Genomic DNA, 25,169 nt, shown 5'->3' on the forward strand with positions numbered 1-25,169 from the left:
CTCAGAGCCCTCTCTGTGGGCACGCATGCTCCCTGCCCCCCCATGCATGAGGCTTGGCTCCCCCATGGCCCCCCCACTGCAGTCCCCCACCTTCCCTCCCCAGAGCTGCAATACAGCTGAGCTCCATGGCCCCTCCCTCAGAGGCACGCTGAGCCGTGCTGCACCAAAGCTTGACTCTACAGGCTTCAATATGGTGAGTGCGTCTTCTAACTCTTTGAAGCTGGAAGTGAGGGGGAGCAAAGCCTTCTCCTGCATGGGCTTCAAAGAGTTAGAAGGTGCACCGGCCGCATTGAAGCCGGTAGGGTCCAGCTCCAGTGCAGCATGGCTTGGAGCGCCTCTGAGGAGGAGGGGGGGCCACAGAGTGCAGCTGCATTGTAGCTCCAGGGAGGGAAGGCAGGGGGCAGTGGCAGGGGGCCCACAGTAGGGAGCCAAGCCTCGCAGGGGGGGTTGAGGGAGCGCGCATGCCCACAGAGAGGGCTCTAAGTGCCTCCTCTGGCACATGTGCCATAGGTTCGCCACCACTGCCATAGAGTCTGCCCTCTGAGGTTGCCATTTCTTCCAGGGGAACAGATCTCTTTAGTTTGGAGACCAGTTGTAGTTCTGAGAGAATTCCAGGCCCCACCTTGAAAATGATGACCCTATTAAGAATATTTTCTTGAAAGTTAACCCCATTGAATACATCTGAGTAGGATTCTAAGCAGACCTGCTTAGGATTGTCCTAGTAGTTGCTCTCCCCACATGCAGTCCTCTCAAGATATTTGTGTGACTGCTGGAAAGAGAAAATGAGGATATTCTTCCTACTTTGAATAAAAATCAAATGATTGATTCATTCATAATCATAGAGTTGGAAGGAACCTCCAGGGTCATCTAGTCCAACCCGATGCACAATGCGGGAAATTCACAAGCACACCCCCTTCCAATGACACCAGCTCTAAGCCCAGAAGATGGCAAAATAAAACAAAAAAGAGATAAGGTTAGTCTGACATGTCCTTTTTAAATGCTCTAGTTGAACTTGTGGATCTTCTAACAAAAATGTGTAATCTTTCATTGAAATCTGCCTCCATTCCTGAGGACTGGAAGGTAGCAAATGTCACCCGCATCTTTAAAAAGGGTTCCAGAGGAGATCCGGGAAATTACAGGCCAGTCAGTCTGACTTCAATACCGGAAAAGTTGGTAGAGACCCTTATCAAGGACAGAATGAGTAGGCACACTGATGAACACGGGTTATTGAGGAAGACTCAGCATGGGTTCTGTAAGGGGAGCTCTTGCCTCACTAACCTGTTACATTTCTTTGAGGGGGTGAACAAACATGTGGACAAAGGAGACCTGATAGATGTTGTTTATCTTGACTTCCAGAAAGCTTTTGATAAAGTTCCTCATCAAAGGCTCCTTAGAAAGCTTGAGTCATGGAGTAAAAGGACAGGTCCTCTTGTGGATCAAAAACTGGCTGAGTAATAGGAAGCAGAGAGTGAGTATAAATGGGCAGTCTTCGCAGTGGAGGACGGTAAGCAGTGGGGTGCCGCAGGGCTCGGTACTGGGTCCCATGTGTCATGGGTGCTGGGGACCCTGCAGAGGAAGTTGAGTCTGACGAGGAAACTGTGCCCCTGCCACCTGCACCAGTGCCCCTGCCTCCTGCTGGAGAAGATCCCAGCCCCCCTGCCTCGCCCTCTCGGGTGGCTCGTGTGCGTGACCGCCTCCGGCAGGACCTCAGGGATCGGAGGAGGGCGGCACGCTCACAAGCAAGACGCTCCCTGAGCCCTGAGTTCTGAGAGGATTCTGGCCCTCCTAAGAGCAAGGATGCTTGAGTTATGACAGGATCCTGGCTGCCTCCCTGAGCCAGCAATTAGCCCAAACGGGCAACAGCCAGCAGAGGGCTATATAGCTGTGGGCTTTGGGAGGAGGCTTTGTGGAAGCAACTAGTCATCTCCCTGACATCCTAGCATCCACTCCGGCTTGACTTTGGTTCCTGACTCCCTGACTTTGGCTTTTGACTTCTGGACTCCCTGACCTCGGCTTCTGGACCTCGGACCTGCGATACTTGTACACTGATTTGGATTTGGCGCCTCAGACCCTCCTGCTTACTGGCTACAGACCTCGGACTGCCTCTGGACTTTGCCTGACCCGGCCCCAGCCGTGACAGATTGCTTCCACCAGACAAACACCCACTCCACAGGATGGATGCTGAAGCAAGTGAAACCACAGAACTACTGGCTGCGCTCCAAGCCCAGGTACAGCAGCTAACACAGGCAGTAGTGCACTTGCAGCAACAACCTGCGGCCAGTGCTCCAGCCAAGTGCCCAGTTTCCCCACCTGACAGATTTGGGGGTGCCGTGGAAGAATTTCCTGCCTTCCTAGCACAGTGTCGGCTGTACTTTGAACTGAGAGCACGGGACTTCCTCAATGACAAGACAAAGGTGTGTTTCATCCTCAGTCTGTTAAAGGGGCAGGCGGCCAAATGGGCCACACCCTTGCTGGTCGCATCCTCTCCCCTACTAACTAATTACCAAGGGTTTGAGGCCCACCTGTCTGCTGCTTTCTCTAGCCCAGTCCAAGCAGCCACAGCCAACCGGAAGATCAGGGCACTGAAACAAGGCAAATCCTCGGTGGCTCAGTATGCCACCGAATTCAAGCTCCTGGCCCAAGACTTGGCGTGGAATGAGGCTGCCCAGATGGACCAGTTTACTGAGGGGTTGGCAGAGGAGGTCCTGGATGAACTGGCCAGGGTGGAGCCACCACCCACGCTTCAACAACTTATCACCCTCTGCCTCCGCATCGATGGCCGCCTGGAAAGTCGCCGCCAAGCCAAGACCAGAGGGCGCCAGCTCCCTGCGCCGTGCCACTTGGCTCCTCGCCCATCCTCAGCTCGTACCAGCGCCGAGGACGAGCCTATGCGGCTTGGAGCTGCTCGACCCTGCCTGACCCCAGAGGAAAAGGCCAGACGCCGCACACAGAATCTGTGCCTCTACTGCGGCACGGCAGGCCACTATGCCTCTGGCTGCCCTGCTAAGCATCAGATACCCGGGCCTTCACCGCCACCGCCGCCAAAAGGGCAGCCCCAGGCGTAAGTGGACCCCCCAGCCTGGGGCGACTAGCTGGGTCCTCCGAACAGCGGGCTGATACCCCGGGCCCGTTCCTGCTACCAGTCAAACTCCGTCTGCCTGACGAACGCTGGCTGTTCGTGTATGCCATGCTGGACTCGGGAGCAGCCCACTGTTTTATAGATGCCGCCTTTGTAAAACAGCACCAGATCCCGGTGCAGACAAAAGAGACTCCGTCGCTGGTGGAGGCTATTGACGGGCGCCTCCTCCGTTCTGGGCCTGTCACCCAGGAGACCTGTCCCATCACCTTCCACGTCCAGCAGCACCAAGAACAGCTGCAGTTTAATGTCGCCCGCATGCCTCGCTTCCCACTGATTCTGGGCCTTTCCTGGCTGAAGCTGCACAACCCCATCGTGGACTGGGCCCAGCAGGAACTGCGTTTCCAAGACCCATGCCCCCATCTGACTCCTCCCACCACTCTGGCAGCTGGCATCCCGAGTGGTGGTCCTCAGCTCCCTCAGAAGTATGCGGATTTCACCGATGTCTTCGAAGAGACGGGAGCGGATCAGCTTCCCCCCCACCGGCCCTATGACTGTGCCATTGACTTGGTACCTGGGGCACCACTCCCGGTGGGGCGTCTGTACCCAATGTCGGAGCCTGAGTTGGCCGCTCTGCGAGACTTCCTAGATAAGAACCTGAAACGCGGCTTCATCCGACCCTCAACCTCTCCCCTGTCTGCTCCAGTCCTCTTCGTGAAGAAGAAAAGTGGGGAGCTCCGGCTGTGCAATGATTACCGGGCCCTGAACAAGATCACCATCCGCGACCGGTACCCTCTACCACTGATCCCTGAACTCTTGGATCGCTTAAAGGGGGCCCAAATCTATACCAAGCTGGACCTCCGTGGAGCGTACAATTTGGTGCGCATACGACCTGGAGACGAATGGAAGACCGCATTTGGGACCCGGTACGGGCAGTACGAGCACCTGGTGATGCCCTTCGGATTGACCAACGCCCCCGCTGTCTTCCAGAGGTTCATGAACGACATATTCCGGGACCTGCTCGACCGCTTCGCAATCATATATCTAGATGACATCCTAATTTACTCCCGCAATCCTGCCCAGCACGCCGAGCACGTCCGCCAGGTCCTGCAGCGCCTACGAACCCATGGCCTCTACGCCAAGCTGGAGAAGTGCGACTTCGACCTGCGCTCTGTCGAGTTCCTCGGTCACATTGTGTCCCCGCAAGGGATCCTCATGGACCCGAAAAAAGTAGAAGCGGTCCTGACCTGGCAGGCTCCTCAGAATCGCAAAGACCTGCAGCGATTCCTTGGTTTTGCCAACTACTATCGGCAATTCATCCCGGCCTATGCCTCCCTGACAACACCCCTGACTCAACTACTCCGCCCCAAAGAACCCTTCTGCTGGTCCCCAGAGGCCGATAACGCCTTCTCCACCCTGAAGACCCGTTTTGCCACCGGGCCACTCCTGAGATACCCTGACCCCCAGCTTCCCTTTACGGTGGAAGCTGATGCCTCCAACGTGGCCCTGGGAGCAGTGCTGTCCCAGCGCGAGGAGCCGTCTCAGCCACTCCAGCCCTGCGCCTATTACTCGCGCCAGCTCACGGCTGCGGAAAGGAACTATACCATCTGGGAGAGGGAGTTGCTCGCGATCAAGGCGGCTTTTGAGGTTTGGAGGCACTACCTCGAAGGGGCTCGCCACCCTGTTCAAGTGCTCAATGACCACCGGAACCTAGAGCACCTCCAGACCACCCGTCGTCTCAACCAGCGCCAGATCCGCTGGTCCCTATTCTTCTCTCGCTTTGACTTCCGGATCTCCTACATCCCCCATACCCAGAACCGGAAAGCAGACGCGCTGTCCCGGAAACCGGAATACGCCCCTGCTTCAACTGAGGCCGCGCCCGCTGCTCCCATCCTGCCGCCCTCAGTATTTGCAGCCACCTCCACTTCACCCACACTCGTGGAGGACATTCGTGCTAGCCAGGCCAACGATCCCTGGGTCCAGCAACACCTCCAGGCACTCCAAGACGACTCAGCAGGCGAGTTCACGACTCGAGGCGGTCTCTTGCTACACCGCGAACGCCTCTATGTGCCGCCCGGGCCCTTGCAGGCAGAAGTGCTACGCCTGACTCATGACTCGTTACCCGCCGGGCACTTTGGACAGCATAAGACCACCCACTTGCTGACGCGAGAATTCTGGTGGCCACGAGTGCGGTCCGATGTTGCCCGCTATGTCAGCTCCTGTGATGTCTGTCGGCGGGCCAAAGACGTCCCGGCCAAACCCTCGGGGTTGTTACAGCCCTTGCCCGCACCCTCAGGACCCTGGGACACCATCTCGATGGACTTCATTACAGAACTCCCACGATCCAAAGGTCAGACTTGCATCTTGGTGGTCGTCGACCTATTTTCCAAGATGGCCCACTTCATTCCGTGTCCGAAACTTCCCACAGCTCAGGAGACAGCCCAGCTCTACCTGCAACACATCTTTCGTCTGCACGGACTCCCAGCCCACCTGATCTCAGACCGGGGCCCCCAGTTCTCCTCTCGGTTCTGGCAAGCCCTCCATTCCAGCCTGGGTACTCGAGTGCACCTGTCCTCAGCCTACCACCCACAGACTGATGGTCAGACAGAGCGCACCAATGCCACGCTAGAGCAATATCTCCGCTGTTACACCTGCTACCAGCAGGACGACTGGACCAGTCTGTTGCCTCTAGCGGAGTTTGCATACAACAACGCGGTCCACTCGTCCACCCAAATGACCCCATTTGCTGCAACCTACGGGTACCACCCTCGGTTCTTCCCGGCGATCCTGCCACCCACGAATGTCCCCGCCGTCGAGGCCTACCTGCAAGAACTCCGCGCCAGCCAAGACTTGCTCCGGGAGCAGCTACAGCGGGCCAAGGAAGCCTATAAACTGGCTGCGGACCGGAAGAGGCAGGAAGGCCCCCCAATCCAGCCAGGGGATCAGGTGTGGCTCTCAACTCGCTACCTGCGCCGGCCTGGTCGGTCTCACAAGCTGGATGCGCGGTTCATTGGACCCTACCCCGTCACGGACCAAATAAACCCCGTCGCCTTCAGGCTCCAGTTGCCATCCCACCTCCGCATTCACCCTGTGTTCCATCGCTCCCTCCTTGTTCCAGCTGCACCCCCTGACCCAGCTCGGCCTCCTTGCCCACCGCCGCCACCACCGGTGTTGGTGGATGACGAGGAAGAATATGAGGTGCGCCAGATCCTGGACTCCCGGTACCATCGTGGAGGCTTCCAATACCTGGTGGACTGGGAGGGATATGGCCCAGAAGACCGGTCTTGGGAGCCCGAGGACAATCTTCATGCCCCGGACTTGGTGCACCGGTTCCACAACGACCACCCCGACCTTCCAGGTCCCTCGACGGAGGGGGGCCCTGGGGGGGGGATAGTGTCATGGGTGCTGGGGACCCTGCAGAGGAAGTTGAGTCTGACGAGGAAACTGTGCCCCTGCCACCTGCACCAGTGCCCCTGCCTCCTGCTGGAGAAGATCCCAGCCCCCCTGCCTCGCCCTCTCGGGTGGCTCGTGTGCGTGACCGCCTCCGGCAGGACCTCAGGGATCGGAGGAGGGCGGCACGCTCACAAGCAAGACGCTCCCTGAGCCCTGAGTTCTGAGAGGATTCTGGCCCTCCTAAGAGCAAGGATGCTTGAGTTATGACAGGATCCTGGCTGCCTCCCTGAGCCAGCAATTAGCCCAAACGGGCAACAGCCAGCAGAGGGCTATATAGCTGTGGGCTTTGGGAGGAGGCTTTGTGGAAGCAACTAGTCATCTCCCTGACATCCTAGCATCCACTCCGGCTTGACTTTGGTTCCTGACTCCCTGACTTTGGCTTTTGACTTCTGGACTCCCTGACCTCGGCTTCTGGACCTCGGACCTGCGATACTTGTACACTGATTTGGATTTGGCGCCTCAGACCCTCCTGCTTACTGGCTACAGACCTCGGACTGCCTCTGGACTTTGCCTGACCCGGCCCCAGCCGTGACACCATGCTCTTTAACTTGTTCATAAATGATTTAGAGTTGGGAGTGAGCGGTGAAGTGGCCAAGTTTGCGGATGACACTAAATTGTTCAGGGTGGTGAGAACCAGAGAGGATTGTGAGGAACTCCAAAAGGATCTGTTGAGGCTGGGTGAGTGGGCGTCAACATGGCAGATGCAGTTCAGTGTGGCCAAGTGCAAAGTAATGCACATTGGGGCCAAGAATCCCAGCTACAAATATAAGTTGATGGGGTGTGAACTGGCAGAGACTGACCAAGAGAGAGATCTTGGGGTCGTGGTAGATAACTCACTGAAAATGTCAAGACAGTGTGTGTTTGCAATAAAAAAGGCCAACTCCATGCTGGGAATTATTAGGAAGGGAATTGAAAACAAATCAGCCAGTATCATAATGCCCCTGTATAAATCGATGGTGCAGTCTCATTTGGAGTACTTTGTGCTGTTCTGGTTGCCGCACCTCAAAAAGGATATTATAGCATTGGAGAAAGTCCAGAAAAGGGAAGAAGAAGAAGAAGAAGAAGAAGATATTGGATTTATATCCCGCCCTCCACTCCGAAGAGTCTCAGAGCGGCTCACAATCTCCTTTACCTTCCTCCCCCACAACAGACACCCTGTGAGGTGGGTGGGGCTGAGAGGACTCTCACAGCAGCTGCCCTTTCAAGGACAATCTCTGCCAGAGCTATGGCTGACCCAAGGCCATGCTAGCAGGTGCAAGTGGAGGAGTGGGGAATCAAACTCAGTTCTCCCAGATAAGAGTCTGCACACTTAACCACTACACCAAAATGGCTCTCCAAAGGGCAACTAGGGGTGCAGTCACACTCACCATTAAATCCATCTGCAACGTGCCTGTATTATAATCCGCACAACCAATTTTCCGATCAGACAACAGACAGGCTCCCGTTCTATCCCGTGTGGGTCCCGTCACTGGTCGATCAGATTGCTCTACGGGACCTCATTTCATGAGACGTCAATCTGCATTAGTGCAGGTGCAGTGATGCCTGCTATCTACAGTGCATCGCTTTTAAATGGGTTGGATCACTAAAGTTTTGCTAGTCCGTTGGCACTACTTTTCCAGCACGAGGACTACGCGTGCAGAAAAGAACCCAGGAATTCAAATCAGTTCACATCTAGTTCACATCTATTTTCAAAAGTGATTTTTGTTTCCGGACATAAGGGCGGGTAAATGATTTAGCGAGCCAACATTCGCTCGCTTATTCACTGGCGCAGTGATATCACTTGCAGGGGCTTTGGGAGGGAAGCAGTGGTGTGCTTCTGATGAGTCGCCAACGATGGAGCGTTCAAACAGAGAAACTCCACTCAGGAACCATCAGAAGGATTTTGTTCCTGATTTAAAGCAGTATCAAATTAGTCTCAACACGGGACTCGAACGAGCTAACCACCATTCACAGATGCTGACGTTTGGACAACCGCTAAAAATCCGACATGCTTCCGGACTCCACTCATGCTCATAGCGGGATTTTATGAACGTCTGACCTCACCCTAGAATTATTAAAGGGCTGGAACACTTTCCCTATGAAGAAAGGTTGAAATGCTTGGGACTCTTTAGCTTGGAGAAACGTCGACTCCGGGGTGATACGATAGAGGTTTACAAGATAATGCATGGGATGGAGAAAGTAGAGAAAGAAGTACTTTTCTTCCTTTCTCACAATACAAGAACTCGTGGGCATTCGATGAAATTGCTGAGCAGACAGGTTAAAATGGATAAAAGGAAGTACTTCTTTACCCAAAGGGTGATTGACATGTGGAATTCACTGCCACAGGAGGTGGTGGCGGCCACAAGCATAGCCACCTTCAAGAGGGGGTTAGATAAAAATATGGAGCAGAGGTCCATCAGTGGCTATTAGCCACAGTGTGTATATGTGTGTGTGTGTGTGTGTGTGTGTGTATATATATATATATATATATATATATATATATATATATATATATGTGTATATATATATATATATATATATATATATATATATATATATATATATATATATTTAATTAATTTGTTTAATGATGATGACCGTTAGTCTCCTTCAGACTAAATAAGTTTTCAGAAGACTGAAAGGGGGGAAATGAAGGGGCAGCCCCTGAATAATTAATTAATACCCCCCAATATATATAATTTTTTTTGGCCACTGTGTGACACAAAGTGTTGGACTGGGTGGGCCATTGGCCTGATCTAACATGGTTTCTCTTATGTTCTTATGACCAATTGTTTGATGATTTGTTCTAAAACTTTTCCTGAAAGACTTCAAGCTGACAGGTTGGTGGATATGCAGATTTTCCATTTCCCTCTTCTTGAAGATGGAAAAATACCGCCCCCCATACTTGTAATTTGTCTTGAGCTCCAATAAGAAAGACAAACTGCTACTACTACTACTACTACTGTTGAAATTAACAGCAAAGAATGAAGGTATCTGCAGTAAAAAAAAGCCAAAATGCATAAGAACTTCTCAAGGATAGAAAGAATGCTCTAGTGGTTATTTTGCTCTGATGGTTATTGAAATCCCATTATTAACTGGTGTTTTGGAGGCTCATTGTGAAGTTGGAGCTTTTTCTCCATTCTGCAGCAAATTTTTGCCATATAACATTTGTACTAATGTGGAAAAAAATCCTTAAATGCCAGCTATCAAATGTTTAGACAAATATTAAAATGGTTAGCTAATCAATTTGATTTCTGCTGATTCAGCACAATTTTTGTCTCACCATGTTTCCCAATGCTTAAAAGTTAGCCAGAAAAAAAAGAGCAGAATACAGACTTTATATAAAATTAAAACCAATCCCTTTGAGGACTGTATGTCTGGGAAAGGGATAGAATAGAACTGAGTCAATTCTAAAGGCAGCACCAAAATGAAAAACATGTCATAGAAGACCAGAAAAAACCAAGAACTAAAAGTGCTTTAAATGCTGCTCTAATGAAAATGGAAAACACATGTTTGGGAGGGCCAGTGAGGGTATAATAGGAAGCAATTTGTCCTAGCAGCTCTCCCAGATAAAGACACAGAACAACCACTGTTGGATCAAACTGATTTATTTAAATGTCTAATTTACATCATAAGCTATGAGTATTTTTTAAGGCCAGGATGTGCTAGCCATCCCAGAGTTATCATCTGCTGTACTTGAAGGGAAATATAAGAACATTCTTTCTTAGGCTCTATACTTGTCTGTTAGGGAGAATTGTGCATTTCTCAAGCTGTGCTGTGGATGAATGGAAAGCATGTTGGGCATTCTTTGTGCCGCCGAACTCTGCTAGTTAGCTCCACTAAGGTGAATAGGTAGAAGCAGATGGCACTGTTATAGAAGATTTTCAGCCATGGGAAAATATTAGCAGCATAAATAACTATTCCAATACTGCTTCAGAGTCCTCTGATCAATGGATGGCTCTTGAAGGGTTATGTTGGATCTGCGGTAAAATGGCTTATACTCTCCTGCCCAGGAGATGACATGGGACTTGCATTATTGGAACAATACGTCCCAGATTTTTCCTTTTTCCTTCAAATGTTGGTTAAGCTCTAGGAACCCCAGTGTTCGATGATTATGTTAGATCAAAGTGTTCTCTGGACATTGGAGGTACGCAGTGGGAGATGAATGGCCCCCCACAACGGCCCAGCCACATGAGCGCAGGATGGGACCTCGGGTTATCGAACGCCTGTGTATATGCTTAATCGAATTATTAGATTGCAAGCTATGGTAAAAATTATAACGAATCAAACAGCCATGGCATTAGAGTTGTTGGCTAGACAGCAGACTCAGATGCGTGCTGCAATATATCAAAATTGCCTGGCATTGGATTATCTGTTAGCTGAGGAAGGTGGTGTCTGTGGAAAGTTCAATCTTTCAAATTGTTGTCTAAATATTGATGACAATGGAGGAGAAGGTGTACAGAATATTGCATCTGAAATTCGCAAAATTGCTCATTTACCAGTGTAGACATGGAAGAATTTGGATGTATCATGGTTTGAACAAATAATGGGTGATTGGAAACGTATTTTATTTTTAATTGGTATTTCTTTTGGAGGCTTAATGTTATTGCCATGTTTAATTCCTATCATGAGGTATAGTGTTAATAATGCCATAAAGGCTATCACTCCCTTTGGGAGGAATATTAATATCATGTATATGTCTCCAGAGGAAAGGAAACAGTATTTAATTAATTTGTTTAATGATGATGACCGTTAGTCTCCTTCAGACTAAATAAGTTTTCAGAAGACTGAAAGGGGGGAAATGAAGGGGCAGCCCCTGAATAATTAATTAATACCCCCCAATAATAATATTTGTCATATTGAGTAAAAATATGCGTTGCCTTCAAACTAAGGTGTCTGTTGTAAAATTGCCGTTAGAAACTGACTACTGCCCAGTAGGTGTGAGCTCCAGCTGTAAGATTAGATAAGGGAACAGCCTCCTACAGGCAACTTGCTGTATATAGATAAAGGGGGCCATGTCATGGAAATTTACTAGAAGGAGCTCTGTGAAGGCGGGATCTTTGAAATCTGATAAGCTTGCGCCAGCCTACTTACTTGCTTGCTTGAAGAAGAAGAAGAAGAAGAAGAAGATATTGGATTTATATCCTGCCCTCCACTCCGAAGAGTCTCAGAGCGGCTCACAATCTCCTTTACCTTCCTCCCCCACAACAAACACCCTGTGAGGTGGGTGGGGCTGGAGAGGGCTCTCACAGCAGCTGCCCTTTCAAGGACAACTTCTGCCAGAGCTATGGCTGACCCAGGGCCATTCCAGCAGGTGCAAGTGGAGGAGTGGGGAATCAAACCCGGTTCTCCCAGATAAGAGTCCACACACTTAACCACTACACCAAACTGGCTTGAAAACTGTATGCACACAGGGAAATGGATCTCAGTCAATTTGGGGGCCCATGCCCCACTGAGTTCTGCTTATGGTACCATAAAGTAAACCTCACTGCAAACCAGTAAGTCTGTGCAGACCTCGTTATTTCTCTTCTTCATTTACCTTTTAGGAACTCTGCCAAAGAAAGCTGTTAGTCCAGTTAATAAGAATGTTTCACCTCCAGATGGGACTGGAGTCCTCCCAGAATTACAACTGATCTCTGGGCTTCAAAGATCAGTTCTCTCAAATAAAATGGCGGTTTTGGAAGGAGGAGCTTTTTCCCCTCCCCAAACACCACCGTCCACAGACTCCATCCCAAATCTCCAGGAATTTCCAAACCCTGAGTTGGCAACCCAACTTCAAATCTACATAGACTGTCACAGTGTTCAAAGTATTTCAAATACTGTATTTCAGTAATTCTTGTAAGAACTCAGTAAGCTAGGGATATATTATTATCATCTCCATATTGTAGAGAAGAGACTGGTAAATAGTGATGCTGAAAATTACAAAACAAATTTATGTTAAGGTAAACTCTGAAGCAGATTTTCCAGACTCATAGTTCAGTCAGAGCCATTATACCACACAGAGTTTTCTTCTTCTTTTTGTTTATCATGCTTGTGATGGTTTTTTTTAAATATAAGCTGCTTTAAGTCCCCAATGGAAGAAAAGTGGGATACAAATATTTAAATAGATTAATTAAATAAATGTTGATTCTTGATTAGAAGATTGACAGTGCTATCCTAAACAGGTTTACTCAGAATCCTTCTTAGGTCTGCTCAGTGGGGCTTACTCCCACTGTTGCTGATCATCTGCCAAGAGTATGCAGTTACACACAGACATATGACCTATAAAGCAGAATCCAGTGTCTTTTGTGTCAGAGTGTTTAATAAATGCTTCCTAGGCATCAGCTGTGCAGATTCCATAAACAAGAGGATGCACATATATGAAACTGTTTGAGATCATCACCATCATCATTAAAAATAGACACAAGTCAATTGTCTTTCTTTTTATAATTCTGGAGTGGAGAGCAACAGGTAGAGGCCTCAAGGGCCTTCCTGCCTGCTTGCCAGTCTAGAAGCGAGAGGAAATTAGAACAGGTGTTCTTAACCTGTACCGCATGGACCCTTAGGGAGTCTGTGGATGGACTTCACAGAGTCCATGAACTGGGTGCAAAAATGATTCCCCCCCCTTGCCCCTTCAATTTCCTTCCTGTTAATATTACTGTCAGGGCTTTTAGCAATTTGATTGTGCCATCAAAATGAAAAGTCAAATTGATTGCATGTCAATGATTACATCCATGACCTTGCTCAGTTCCACAAGGCCTGCAAAACAGCACTTATTCAGCCTTCAGCTGAATAATAGTATAAGAAGATGCTCAGCATCACTGAATATATTGAAATAACTGATACTAGCACCAAAATTGTTTTAAACTATTTGTTATTATTAACTTGGTTTAATTGTTAATCTCTAATGTTTATCTATTGTCTATTGTTTTAGTTTGGTTGTTGTGAGCTGCCCTGAGCCTGCCGTGGCAGGGAGGGCAGGATATAAATCCAATTATTATTATTATTAATAATAATAATAATAATAAATGATGCCATCTCAAAGACCAGTCCATAATTTCAGTTTCTTGCTCAAGCCAAACAACGGTAGCCTTCTAATTGACGTTTACTTCCAACAGAATTAAAGTTTACTTTTTGTTTTAATTCTACAATTTGGACCTTTCCCACAGAAGCAGCCATTAATTAAAATTTTTGCAAAAATTTTTGTGTGTGCATTTTTGGGGGGTGAGGGTTCATAGCTTTCATCAGATTCTCAAAGGGGTCCAAGACCCAAAAAAGGTTAAAAACCAATGGTCTAGCAACAGCTGTGGCTTGCTGGCTGTGCACTTTGAAGGATGAGAGGAATCTCTGTTCCACCACTTTTTATTTATTTCCTCAATGCACTTCGTGTAGTTGCTGACCAAGGTCCCAAGAAAAATTGTAAGCGCAATTATGTATTATATGTTTTGCATTCTGTAGTTCCTTTTATGAGCAGTGTTACAGAAATATACATTGATTTTCCCACAGGATTATCAGAATAACAACAGCAGCAGCAGTAACAACAGCAACAATAAAGTGGCCATAATTTAATAACTCATCTTCTAGGCTTCATCAGGGAAAGAAGGGAGTAGTTCAGAAATATTACCATTCTTTATAATATGATCCGTTTCTTATTACCGTTGTGGAATACGGTAAAATTTTAGGGATGCATTATATTTGTACAAAGGACAAACATATGTCTTTTTTATGCACCAGCTTCCTCAGTGTGCCAGACTCCAGAGGGGAGTGTGTATGCTTAGAGGCCTTGCCTCCACTTCCATTTCCCTCCCACCTTTCTTTTATCTGGTGACTAACAGGGTTAGCAAAACTCACCAAACATATCCTGTGTCCACCTGTTGTACTTCTCTATCTGTTATGTTGATTGTGCATGGAGAGTGGAGAAACGTTACTCTGGACCTTCTTGTTATGTATCCATAGGAGAGACCAAGAAAGAGGATCCCAGGATCGTTAGGTTGAGCTGACTGAAATAAAACAGGGAAATAATGAAGAGCCACTGCAGTTCTGCAGAATGCTTCTGTAATGAGCTAGTATGCTAGGTTACAGAGAAGATGGGTAACCCATGGGTAACATTATTCAGAAAACAACTTCTCTGTGTTTGTATCAGAAAATCTAGTGAAAATTTCCTGGCATGTGGATAAATTTAATGTAGTTAAAATGTAATATCAGGTTCCAGTGAATCATAAGAGATATGTATGGATTTGGAGTCCTTGTTTTATTATTTTCCATGAAGGACTGTTATCCTATCCAAGAATGTTAAAGTAATACTTGATTAATAAATGAAGCATTAAAAAAAATCAAGGTGCTTAATGAATACTCGACTAATTTCAATACAGCCAAATACTGAATATTCTAAAGTTCAGTGAAAGAATATACAAGGGCTGTAACTATCTTCAGTCGTAATTTCATAGATTGAAGTTGAATAAAGCAGGAGTCAAGTTCACCTTTAAGACCAACCAAGTTTTATTCAGAACTTAAGCTTTCATGTGCTCTCTAAGCATACTTCATCAGATGAGAGGATCAGGTATTGTGGCCTGATCCCCATGTCTGATGAAGTGTGCTTAGAGAGCACACGAAAGCTTACAGTTTGAATAAAACTTGGTTGGTCTTAAAGGTGAAAAGTGACTCCTGCTTTGTTCAACTACTTCAAACCAACACAACTGCCCACTTCATAGATTGAAGGTTCAACTGGTTGGCAGCAGTATGGCAGCATCCAGTGCAGCTTTTGTAATTGTTCCTTGTTATAGAGTTTGGAATTGTGTCCAAGGCAGGATGGATGGGTGCTTGACTGCTATCTCCCCTACTTTTAACTGCAGGATTTTTGTGATGGCTATTGCTTGATGGAACACTCCAGTTATATGAAAGAAAACAGATTTTGGAAAACCCACTTGAGTGCCCATGACGCATGTGTTCTGTTGCTGCTTTATTTTTCATAAATGAAAGATAAGCCTTTTGGAATGTCTGGGGTTTTTTTAAGTATCCTTATTTGATAAGCAGACAGATTGAATTGAAAATCTGTGTAGTATTCACTGCATGCTTTCGTGGTACTTTCAGGAATTATGATATAATGTTTCTTATTCACAAATATAATGATCATTCTGTTAAATCATGTTCAATCAGCTTATATAATGATGCCTATATTTTGTTATTCATTTCAGATTTCTGAGACCTATGCCTTTCTACCAAGAGAAGCGGTGACACGATTTCTAATGAGCTGTTCAGAGTGCCAGAAAAGAATGCATTTAAACCCAGATGGAGCAGATCATAAAGGTATCTTCTTCAGTGTCAAACAGTAGATTGTAATGCAATTTTATTCATATGCCCATTTATATTTTCCTGGTTTAAGTGAAGACTCATAAAAATGTTGTAACTAGAATGGTTCGGTGAGTCTTATACTCTCATTTACTTAAGTCAGAATGTAGAGGTCTCCTGCATTATCAGAAGGAGTGTGTAATACCATGTTTCTCTAGAAAAGTGGATTTTACCTAAGAAACATTATTTGTTCTCCTCCTTTTTTATATGTCCAGGTAAAAGGAGGAGATAAATTGCATGGATAGCCTGCATCTTGGATATTAAAAACAAATATATTTTTCTAATGATCCGTCTCTTTACTGTTGGGATTTCTTCTATGGGTTGGGTCCTATGGAATGCAAGCATATAGGTGCTTATGGAAGTGGACTGTTCCTGTCTCATGCTTCCCTCAGAAAAATGTTGTAACCTCTCCCAATTTGATGAGAGGGGTATGTAAGAAAATAAAGATTATAAGAAGAACCATGCTGAATCAGGCCAGTGGTCCATTTCATCCAGCATCCTGTCTCATACAGTAGCTAACCAGTTCCTCTGGTGGTCCAGCCACAGGGCATAGAGGCTGGGGCCTTCCCCTGATATTGCCTCCTGGAACTGGTATTCAGAGGTTTGCTGACTCTGAATGTAGAGATTTCTTTTAGTCACTATGGCTAGTAGTCATATCCTCCATGACTTTATCTAATTCCCTTCTAAAGCTGTTTATTCCTTGGCCATCACTACATCCTCTGGCAGCAAATTCCACATTTTAATCACTCTCTGTATAAAGAAGTATTTCCTTTTGTCTGCCCTGAATTTACTGCTCATCAGCTACATTGGATGCTGTTGAGTTTTAGTGTTTGGGAGAGGGAGGAAAATTTCAGCTTGTCAACCCTCTTCACCCCTTACATGATTTTATAAACCTCTATCATGTCCCTCCATAGTCGTCTCTTTTCTAAACTGAAAAGTCCCAAACTCTTTTTTAAAAAATCATTGTATATCCTTTATTTGAAACCATGTTTTAATGTCCCAACATTTTAATGGTAACATGTTTTAATGTTTTTTATTAAGAATTTTCCAAACATACATATAAAAAATGGGAAAAGAAAGACTTTTCAACCTTTACTCATAGGGAAGGTGCTCCAGCCACCCAAACATCTTGGTTGCCTTCCTCTGTACTTTTCCCAACTCTGTAATGTACCTTTTGAGATATGGTGACCAGAACTCCAAACAGTATTCCAAATAAAGCCACATCATAGATTTGTGCAAGTGCATTATAATATCAACAGTTTTCAGGGCTTTTTTTTTTTTGGTAGTAGTTATTCCTTTGCATATTGGGACATACACCCCTGATGTAGCCAATCCTCCTGGAGCTTACAGTAGGACCCATACTAAGAGCCCTGTAAGCTCTTGGGGGATTGGCTATATCAGGGGTTTGTGGCTTAATATACAAAAGCGTTCCTGCTACAAGAAAAACCCTGGCAGTTTCATTTTCAACCTCTTTCCTAATAATCCCCAAGCATAAATTTTGCCTTTTTCACTGCTGTAGCACACTGGGTAGACACTTTCATTGAGCTAACCTCAAAGTCTCTTTCCCTCTCAATCTTAGCAAATTCAGACCTCATTAGTATTTAACTTAAGTTGTGTTTTTTTTTGTCTTGATGTACATCACCTTACAGTTACCAACATTGAACTTAATTTGCCACATAATTGCCTACTCTCCCAGTTTGTGGAAATCCTCCTGGAGTTCTTTACAGTCTCCCTTGGTTTTCACCATCCTGAATAATTTGGTCTCATTGGCAAACTTGGCCACAACACTACTCATCCCTAGTTCCAGATTATTTATTGGCAATAAATAGTACTAGGCTGGCCTCAATACCAATTCTTATGGGACTCCACTCTTTACTTCCCTATTTTCTGTCCATTTATTATTTTTCTTTGTTCCTTTCATTAAGCCACTTTTTAATTCATAAAAGGACCTGACCTCTTATCCCATCACTTCCACTTTTTACAGGTTCTTTGCAGGCACTACTTAGACTGCACCTTTCCTAATCTAGGGAATGCATTCTGTCTGGGCTCCTTTTAAATAGCTTCCAACCATAATCTAGGGATTTAACTATCTTGTGTTTATCTTTCAGCTTCCTTTTTACTATTCCCCTCATTTTTGTAAAGTTCTCTCTTTTGAAATCAAATATTTCAGTTATAGACTTTATGGGTAATTTTCTATTGAATGAATGCTGAGGTTAATAGCACTGTAGTCACTGTTGCCTGTTGGTGTAACAACACCTGTATCATGAAGTCTTGAGCCCCACTCAGAACCCAATCCACTACTCCTGTTGTTGCCTTTGTGACTGTTCCAGTGCACAGCCATTTATGATGTCTAGGAATTTCTTTTCTACGGCACAACTAGAACACATGTTTATTCAGTCAATGGGAGGAGAGTTGAAGTCTCCCAGTTTCATAACAGTATCTGCTTTAGTCACTTCCCTTATATCCTTGTCTATCTTTTGACCAGCCTTTAGGGCTCAATCAGGTGGGTGATAGTTGTCATGAGCCCTGACAAGGAGGAGCTGGAAGGGTTAACAGACCTGGAAGAGTTGCCAGGTTGAACAAACAGCAGCTGGCCCATCAATCACTCTCCAGGCACCAGTATCAGCTATTGACGATCAATCTCCCCCAAGCTCTCCTCCTCTCATCTCAAGAGTTCAAAGCAGGCTCCGGAAAGAACTTTCGGAGCGAATACATGAGGCACACTGATGCTTCAGATCTCTCAGCCCTGAGTTCTAGCAGAGTCACTGCCACCCAGGGAGCAGGCTGATTGAGACTCCCATATAGCTCCCACCCAGGACCTGGTAACCTTGTGGAAGCAATAAGTCTATTCTCTGGCTTGCATCCACGCTCCTTCCTGATCATGACCTGCTTGATTTCCTTGGCACCCTGACTTTTTGGCTTTTGGACATGGACTTCTGATTCCAGTTTGTGATCTGCATTGGTGACTCGGCTCCTGCTTGACTTCATGGACTTTGACCTTGGACTGGCTTTGGACTCCTGCCTGCCTGCATCCTGAGAACGTGACAATAGTATAGCCCTACTTTTAAGCAACCCTTAGGGCCCAGTAGTTCTACTATTTCACTTCTGTTGGGGTGTTCATTCCCTTAATGTTTTCTGATTTATTTGATTCTGTGCCTATTTTGATATATAAGGCAATACCTTCCCCAACTCATTCCTCCATGCCCCACTTACAGAGTTTATTCCCAGAGAAAATTGTATCCCATTATTTTCCCCATTCCACTATGTTTTTGAGACACCAACTCTATCAAAATTGTCATTTAGCACCAAGCACTCCAGCTCCTCCATCTTGTCTCAGAGGCTTCTAGCTCTGGCATATAGACACCAATAGTGCATTTACCTCTCCAGTCACCCTTGCCTCCCTGGGCCCCTTTGTCTCTGGACATGGCTACTCTCGCTCCCAAGTTCTACTGTACTCCTACCAATATCACCCTAAGTATTTACACTATTGACCTTTTGGACTGAATTGTCCTGAACTGGAGGCCCCCAGAGCCTGTTAGCTTCCCCCCAGGATTAGTTTAAAAGCTGCTCTGCCACCTTTTTCATATGAAGTGCCATTGTGAGGTTACCTATTGATTCAAGTGAAGACTGTCTCTTCCGTACAGCTTCAGCATGTCTCTGACATTTCCCTAGTGCTTAACAGATTTAAATCCCTCCTTCCAGCAACATTTTCTTATTCATGTATTGAGACCCCTGATCTGCATCTGTCTAGTTTGCCCTGTATGTACAGCCAATAGCAGTTCTGAGAATGCTACCTTTGAGTATGGTGGGGAGCCTTGTGGCAGAAGAAGACCTTCTCTGACAGTAAATAGAGGAGGGGTGAATTTGCCCTATTCTTCCTCACTGTAGCCCACTATGATATTTTGTTTATGAGATTCACCTGACTCCCAGCACCCGTTTTGGGGGGCATAATGGGATTTTGCAGAAGAGGGAAGGTGATTATGAGCTACAGCTTTTACTTGCAAAATGTAGACTCCAAACCTATACAGCATGAGGGAGCAACCTAAAATGCAATTATCATCAAGATTACTTTAAAAATACAGGAGCTCTATGCTGGATGTATATTCTGAGGCTTAGCGCTTATGTGATGAACCATGGATTTTTAATAATTATTGTGGTTCTTGTTTTGATTTGCTTAATCGCCCCTTCCTGGCCTAATCCAAGCACTGGGCGATGTACATCAGTAAAATACAAGTTAAAAACACAAGAAATACCCAGATAAACATGACAATACAATAAAATTTTCCTGATGGTGTTTTGCCAATTAAATTCTTCTTCTGGAATATCAGAGCATATGGGGGGGGGGGGGGCAGGGAGGAAGCCTTCTTGGGGAGGGACGCAGAAGGAAAGGTGCTAACTGTTGCTGTCCTCAATCAAAAGCCTGGCAGAACTTCTCTGATAGCAGCCAACATTATAAAAAATTAGGTGATTCATCCTTCAGGTGAAATACCTGAGAAATTTCAGGCAAAATCAAGAAAATTTCATTATAAAACCAATTCATTTCTGTGTAAGATTTTTGCAATTGACTTTATGGAAGTTATGTGGAGGCTGATAAACAGTAGCTTTTAATAAAGTGAGGACTTTTTAATACAACCTGTTTTTAATTAATTTGCTTATGAAAAACACCATAACTACCTATATTGTAATTGTTTATTCTTGCAGATAATGGAAAGCCCCCAACATTGGTGACCAGCATGATTGATTATAATATGCCAATCACTATGGCCTACATGAAGCACATGAAGCTGCAGCTACTGAATTCCCAACAAGATGAGGTAAATACCTACAATTGGTGTACAACAATAGTGATAGACTGCATTATTTTGTAGGAACCATACAATATCAAAGACTTGTCTAATCAACCATTCAGAGTAATGATTTTCTTTAAAAAAAAATAAAAGTACAGCTTCATTTTTATTTTTATTTAGCTGTCACGTGACAGTCAATTTTTAGTGACCCTGTATGTTTTTAAAGACAAGACATTTCAGAGGTGGTTCGCCATTGTCTGCCTCTGTGTAATGATCCTGGTATTGCTTGGTGGTCTCTAGGGGCGTGCATTTGGTATATACACAAAAAATAGCTTATTTATCCAAATAAAGGTTATACATTCTGAGTTGGCTACCGAAATAGCCACACCCAATTAAAACGTTATATTATTCAGCTTTTATTTGGGTGCAGCTGGAAGGTCTTTAAAGAGACCACACTCTTTTAAAATGCCTTCTAAGTTGACTCACTGAGTTATGCTGCCATGCCAGCACAACTCAGCAAGTGAAGAAGAAGAAGAAGAAGAAGAAGAAATTAGATTTATATCCCGCCCTTCACTCCGAAGAGTCTCAGAGCGGCTCACAATCTCCTTTACCTTCCTCCCCCACAACAGACACCCTGTGAGGTGGGTGGGGCTGGAGAGGGCTCTCACAGCAGCTGCCCTTTCAAGGACAACCTCTGCCAGAGCTATGGCTGACCCAAGGCCATGCTAGCAGGTGCAAGTGGAGGAGAGGGGAATCAAACCCGGTTCTCCCAGATAAGAGTCCGCACACTTAACCACTACACCAAACTGAACTCAGAAGGCATTTCAACTTTAAATCAATTGTACCACAGCAGTGAGTTGTGCCGCAGCAGAAGTATGACTCCACAAGTTCACAAGTTCAGAAGGCATTTAAACTTTAAATGCCTTCTGAACTTGTGAAGTTGTACCACTGCTGCTGCACAACTCACAACTGAACTCAGAAGACATTTAAAGTTTAAATGCCTTCTGAGCTTGCAGAGTCATGCTGCCGCCACGGTGCAACTCAGTAAGTGAACTCAGAAGGCATGACTTGACAAGTTCAGGAGACATATAACTTTATATGCCCCCTGAACTTGCCAAGTGATGCTACTGCTGTGGCACGAATGCCTTCTGAACTTCCTGAGCCATGCTGCCACAGCAGTGTAACTTGATGAACGAACCTGATGAGTGAACACAATTACATATATAAAAACAAGAGTCCTGACTGACTCACCAACACCCAGCTTAAACTCCTGGACCTAGAAACCCAAAATCTGGGGACTGCATTCCTTCAATGACATAAGGTCCCACTCTGAAAGGATTTTTAGAAATTCCACCCCTATGGGTGGTAAAATGTGTTTTCACAAAGTGTGTCAGGCAGGCTGCTGCCTGCTTCCCTACACCTCTCTCTGATTGGTCAGCTGTGGAGCTCTGTGTTCTGAGGTGAAAATCAGTTAATGGAGACTCTAGACAGTTGAACAGATGTCCCAACTGACCCATTAACACCTAGCCCAAACCCCTGGACCTAGAACCCCCAAATTTGGAGAGTGCATTCCTTCCGTGATGGCTGGTTGATGGTTGGCTGGGAAAGAGATAGGGTTGTGAACTTCAGGTTGGAATATTCCTGGAGATTTGAGGGGTGGAGAGGGTGGGGTTTGAAGAAGGGTGGGACCTCTGACAGGTACAATGCCATTCACTCCACCCTCCAAACCAGCCATTTCCTCCTGGGGAGCCAATGTTGCCACTCTCCAGGTAAGTGACAGGAGTAAACCCCAAAGGGTTCCATGCTAACCAGCCTCAACAATAAGTCACACTACAAAATTTTTACAAATATATAACATGTCAAGCATGTGGGTTCAATGATGAGTCAAAGTTGATACAAAGACTACGTTTATTGAGAGACTGATATTTTGGTGTAACAGGTTCTTGAGAGTAATGCTGCCAATACATTGATACAATACTTTTAAGGCTTACTTCAAAAGGATTCCAAGGGATGGGGTTGCGAGGTAGCATTCACACATAAACTATCATAAATGTCTATATTCCCATAGTGTTATCAGGACTGCGTACTTGCTTTCCCCAGATGGCTCGTACTCCCTTACAGGAATGTATGGGAAGGTGCTGATTACTTGGTTTCAGTTCTCACTACTTCTAATTATAAGCCATAAAGCAAGACGGGGGGAAGGGAACGAATAACAAACAAGCAAAGTTGGATCCTCCATGATACTTCACAGACCAGGTTATGCAGGACCCTAAAACAATCAATTATCAATGGAATTTCACCATGCTTGACATACTGCCCCCCCCCCCCTAAAATCAACCTCGGGGCTTCTGAGGAAACGCTCTATGAAACTTGTTTACCAAATCAGGGGCTAAAACATCTTTTTCTGCTACCCATTCATTTTCACTGGCTGGGAAATGTTTCCATTTAACCAAATAATACAACACTCCACGCTTCATCTTTGAATCTAATATTTCTTGCACTTCATGATGACTCTGATTCCCAATCTGGATAGGTTGTGGAGCTGGTAGTCGAGGGTGCCAAGGAGAACCACCCGGGTCTCTTCGCAAAAAGACTGCAATGAAAGACAGGGTGTATTTTACTAAACATTTTGGGCAACTCCAATTCTACGGTCACTTTGTTAATCACCCTCTTGATCTTAAAAGGACCCCATAAGAACATAAGAACATAAGAGAAGCCATGTTGGATCAGGCCAACGGCCCATCAAGTCCAACACTCTGTGTCACACAGTGGCAAAAAATTTTATATACACACATACACTGTGGCTAATAGCCACTGATGGACCTGTGCTCCATATTTTTATCTAAACCTCTCTTGAAGGTGGCTATACTTGTGGCCGCCACCACCTCCTGTGGCAGTGAATTCCACATGTTAATCACCCTTTGGGTGAAGAAGTACTTCCTTTTATCCGTTTTAACCTTTCTGCTCAGCAATTTCATCGAATGCCCACGAGTTCTTGTATTGTGACAAAGGGAGAAAAGTACTTCTTTCTCTACTTTCTCCATCCCATGCATTATCTTGTAAACCTCTATCATGTCACCCCGCAGTCGACGTTTCTCCAAGCTAAAGAGTCCCAAGCGTTTCAACCTTTCTTCATAGGGAAAGTGCTCCAGCCCTTTAATCATTCTAGTTGCCCTTCTCTGGACTTTCTCCAATGCTATAATATCCTTTTTGAGGTGCGGCGACCAGAACTGCACACAGTACTCCAAATGAGACCGCACCATCGATTTATACAGGGGCATTATGATACTGGCTGATTTGTTTTCAATTCCCTTCCTAATAATTCCCAGCATGGCGTTGGCCTTTTTTATTGCAGACACACACTGAATCTATACGCCAGAATCTATACGCCAGCTTCTTAGAAGGTTGATTCAGTGGGAGGTTTTTTGTTGACACGAATACCGAATCCCCCACTTTAAAATCCCAAGCGGGTACATGGGATTTGTCATACTGTTTTTTGTACGCCTCCTTAACGGCTTTCAAATTCTCTTGAATTCCTTTCCAGCTGTTCTCTAACTTTCTCCACCATTGTTTGAATGAGGTGGGGTCACGGGTTCGCTCTCCCCCTGGCAACAGCAGAACAGGTTTCCCCGCATACCCATTTACAATCTGAAACGGGGAAGCCTTGGTTGAGCTGTGCACGCTGTTATTGTAACCATACTCAGCAAACGGCAAGAGATCCACCCAGTTAGACAGTTGGTGATTCACATAGCACCGTAAATATTGTTCTAACTGTGCGTTCACACGTTCCATCTGTCTGGGGGTGGTAGGCTGAGCTCAACCCTTGTCCTATGCCTGATAATTTGCAGAACTCCCGCCAGAAGTTGGCAACAAACTGTGGCCCCCTGTCACTAATGATCTTATCAGGAAACGAGTGTAGTTTCACAATGTCATGGAAAAACAGATAGGCTAGTTTCTTAGCTGTTGGCAGCTGCGCACAGGGAATGAAATGTGCTTGTTTGGAGAAGGTGTCCACTACTACCAGAATTATGGTTTTGCCTTGTGAGACTGTTAGTTCGACTATGAAATCCATTGACACCACAGACCAAGGACGTGTAGCTGTCTCTAGAGGTTTTAACAGCCCGGGGGGGCTTCCCTCCCCCTTTTTTTGGTATTAAGCAAATTGGGCAGGAAGCAATGAACTCAGAAACGTCCTTTTTCATGGAAGGCCACCAAAATTGTCTAATTAAATGCAGTGTCTTCACATACCCAAAGTGGCCAGCTAATTTGTTAGAGTAGCAGAATTGCAAGACTTCGGATCGTAGGCTCTTAGGGACGTACAGCTTGTCACCTTTGTACCAAAACCCGTCTTCCCCTTTCTGTACTTCCCCCAGTCTATCTTCCCCCTCCTTTTCAGTTTCTGTGGCCAGGCGCTCTCCCCCCCCCCCACTTATCAGGTTGCAGATTCCGCCGTGTTTTGGACCGGGTGGTTACAATTGCGGCTACTTGAGAGGGAGGGATCAGAGAGTCTAACACCTCCTCTTTTTGACTATTGTGCTGAGGAAGGC

General features: G+C 45.9%; 1 protein-coding gene across 3 annotated transcripts in view; it reads left to right on the forward strand.

Annotated features, from left to right (window-relative positions):
• NOL4 (nucleolar protein 4) overlaps positions 1-25,169 on the forward strand; it is a 262,828-nt gene that overhangs the window by 75,306 nt on the left and 162,353 nt on the right. For all 3 annotated transcript variants that reach the window (XM_060243837.1, XM_060243838.1, XM_060243839.1), the window contains exons 3-4: positions 15,682-15,793; positions 20,537-20,649. In XM_060243837.1, coding sequence (XP_060099820.1) covers positions 15,682-15,793; positions 20,537-20,649 — 225 coding nt within the window. The remainder of the gene's footprint in view (positions 1-15,681; positions 15,794-20,536; positions 20,650-25,169) is intronic.

This window comes from Heteronotia binoei, chromosome 7, assembly GCF_032191835.1.
Source record: "Heteronotia binoei isolate CCM8104 ecotype False Entrance Well chromosome 7, APGP_CSIRO_Hbin_v1, whole genome shotgun sequence".
Taxonomy (NCBI): domain Eukaryota; kingdom Metazoa; phylum Chordata; class Lepidosauria; order Squamata; family Gekkonidae; genus Heteronotia; species Heteronotia binoei.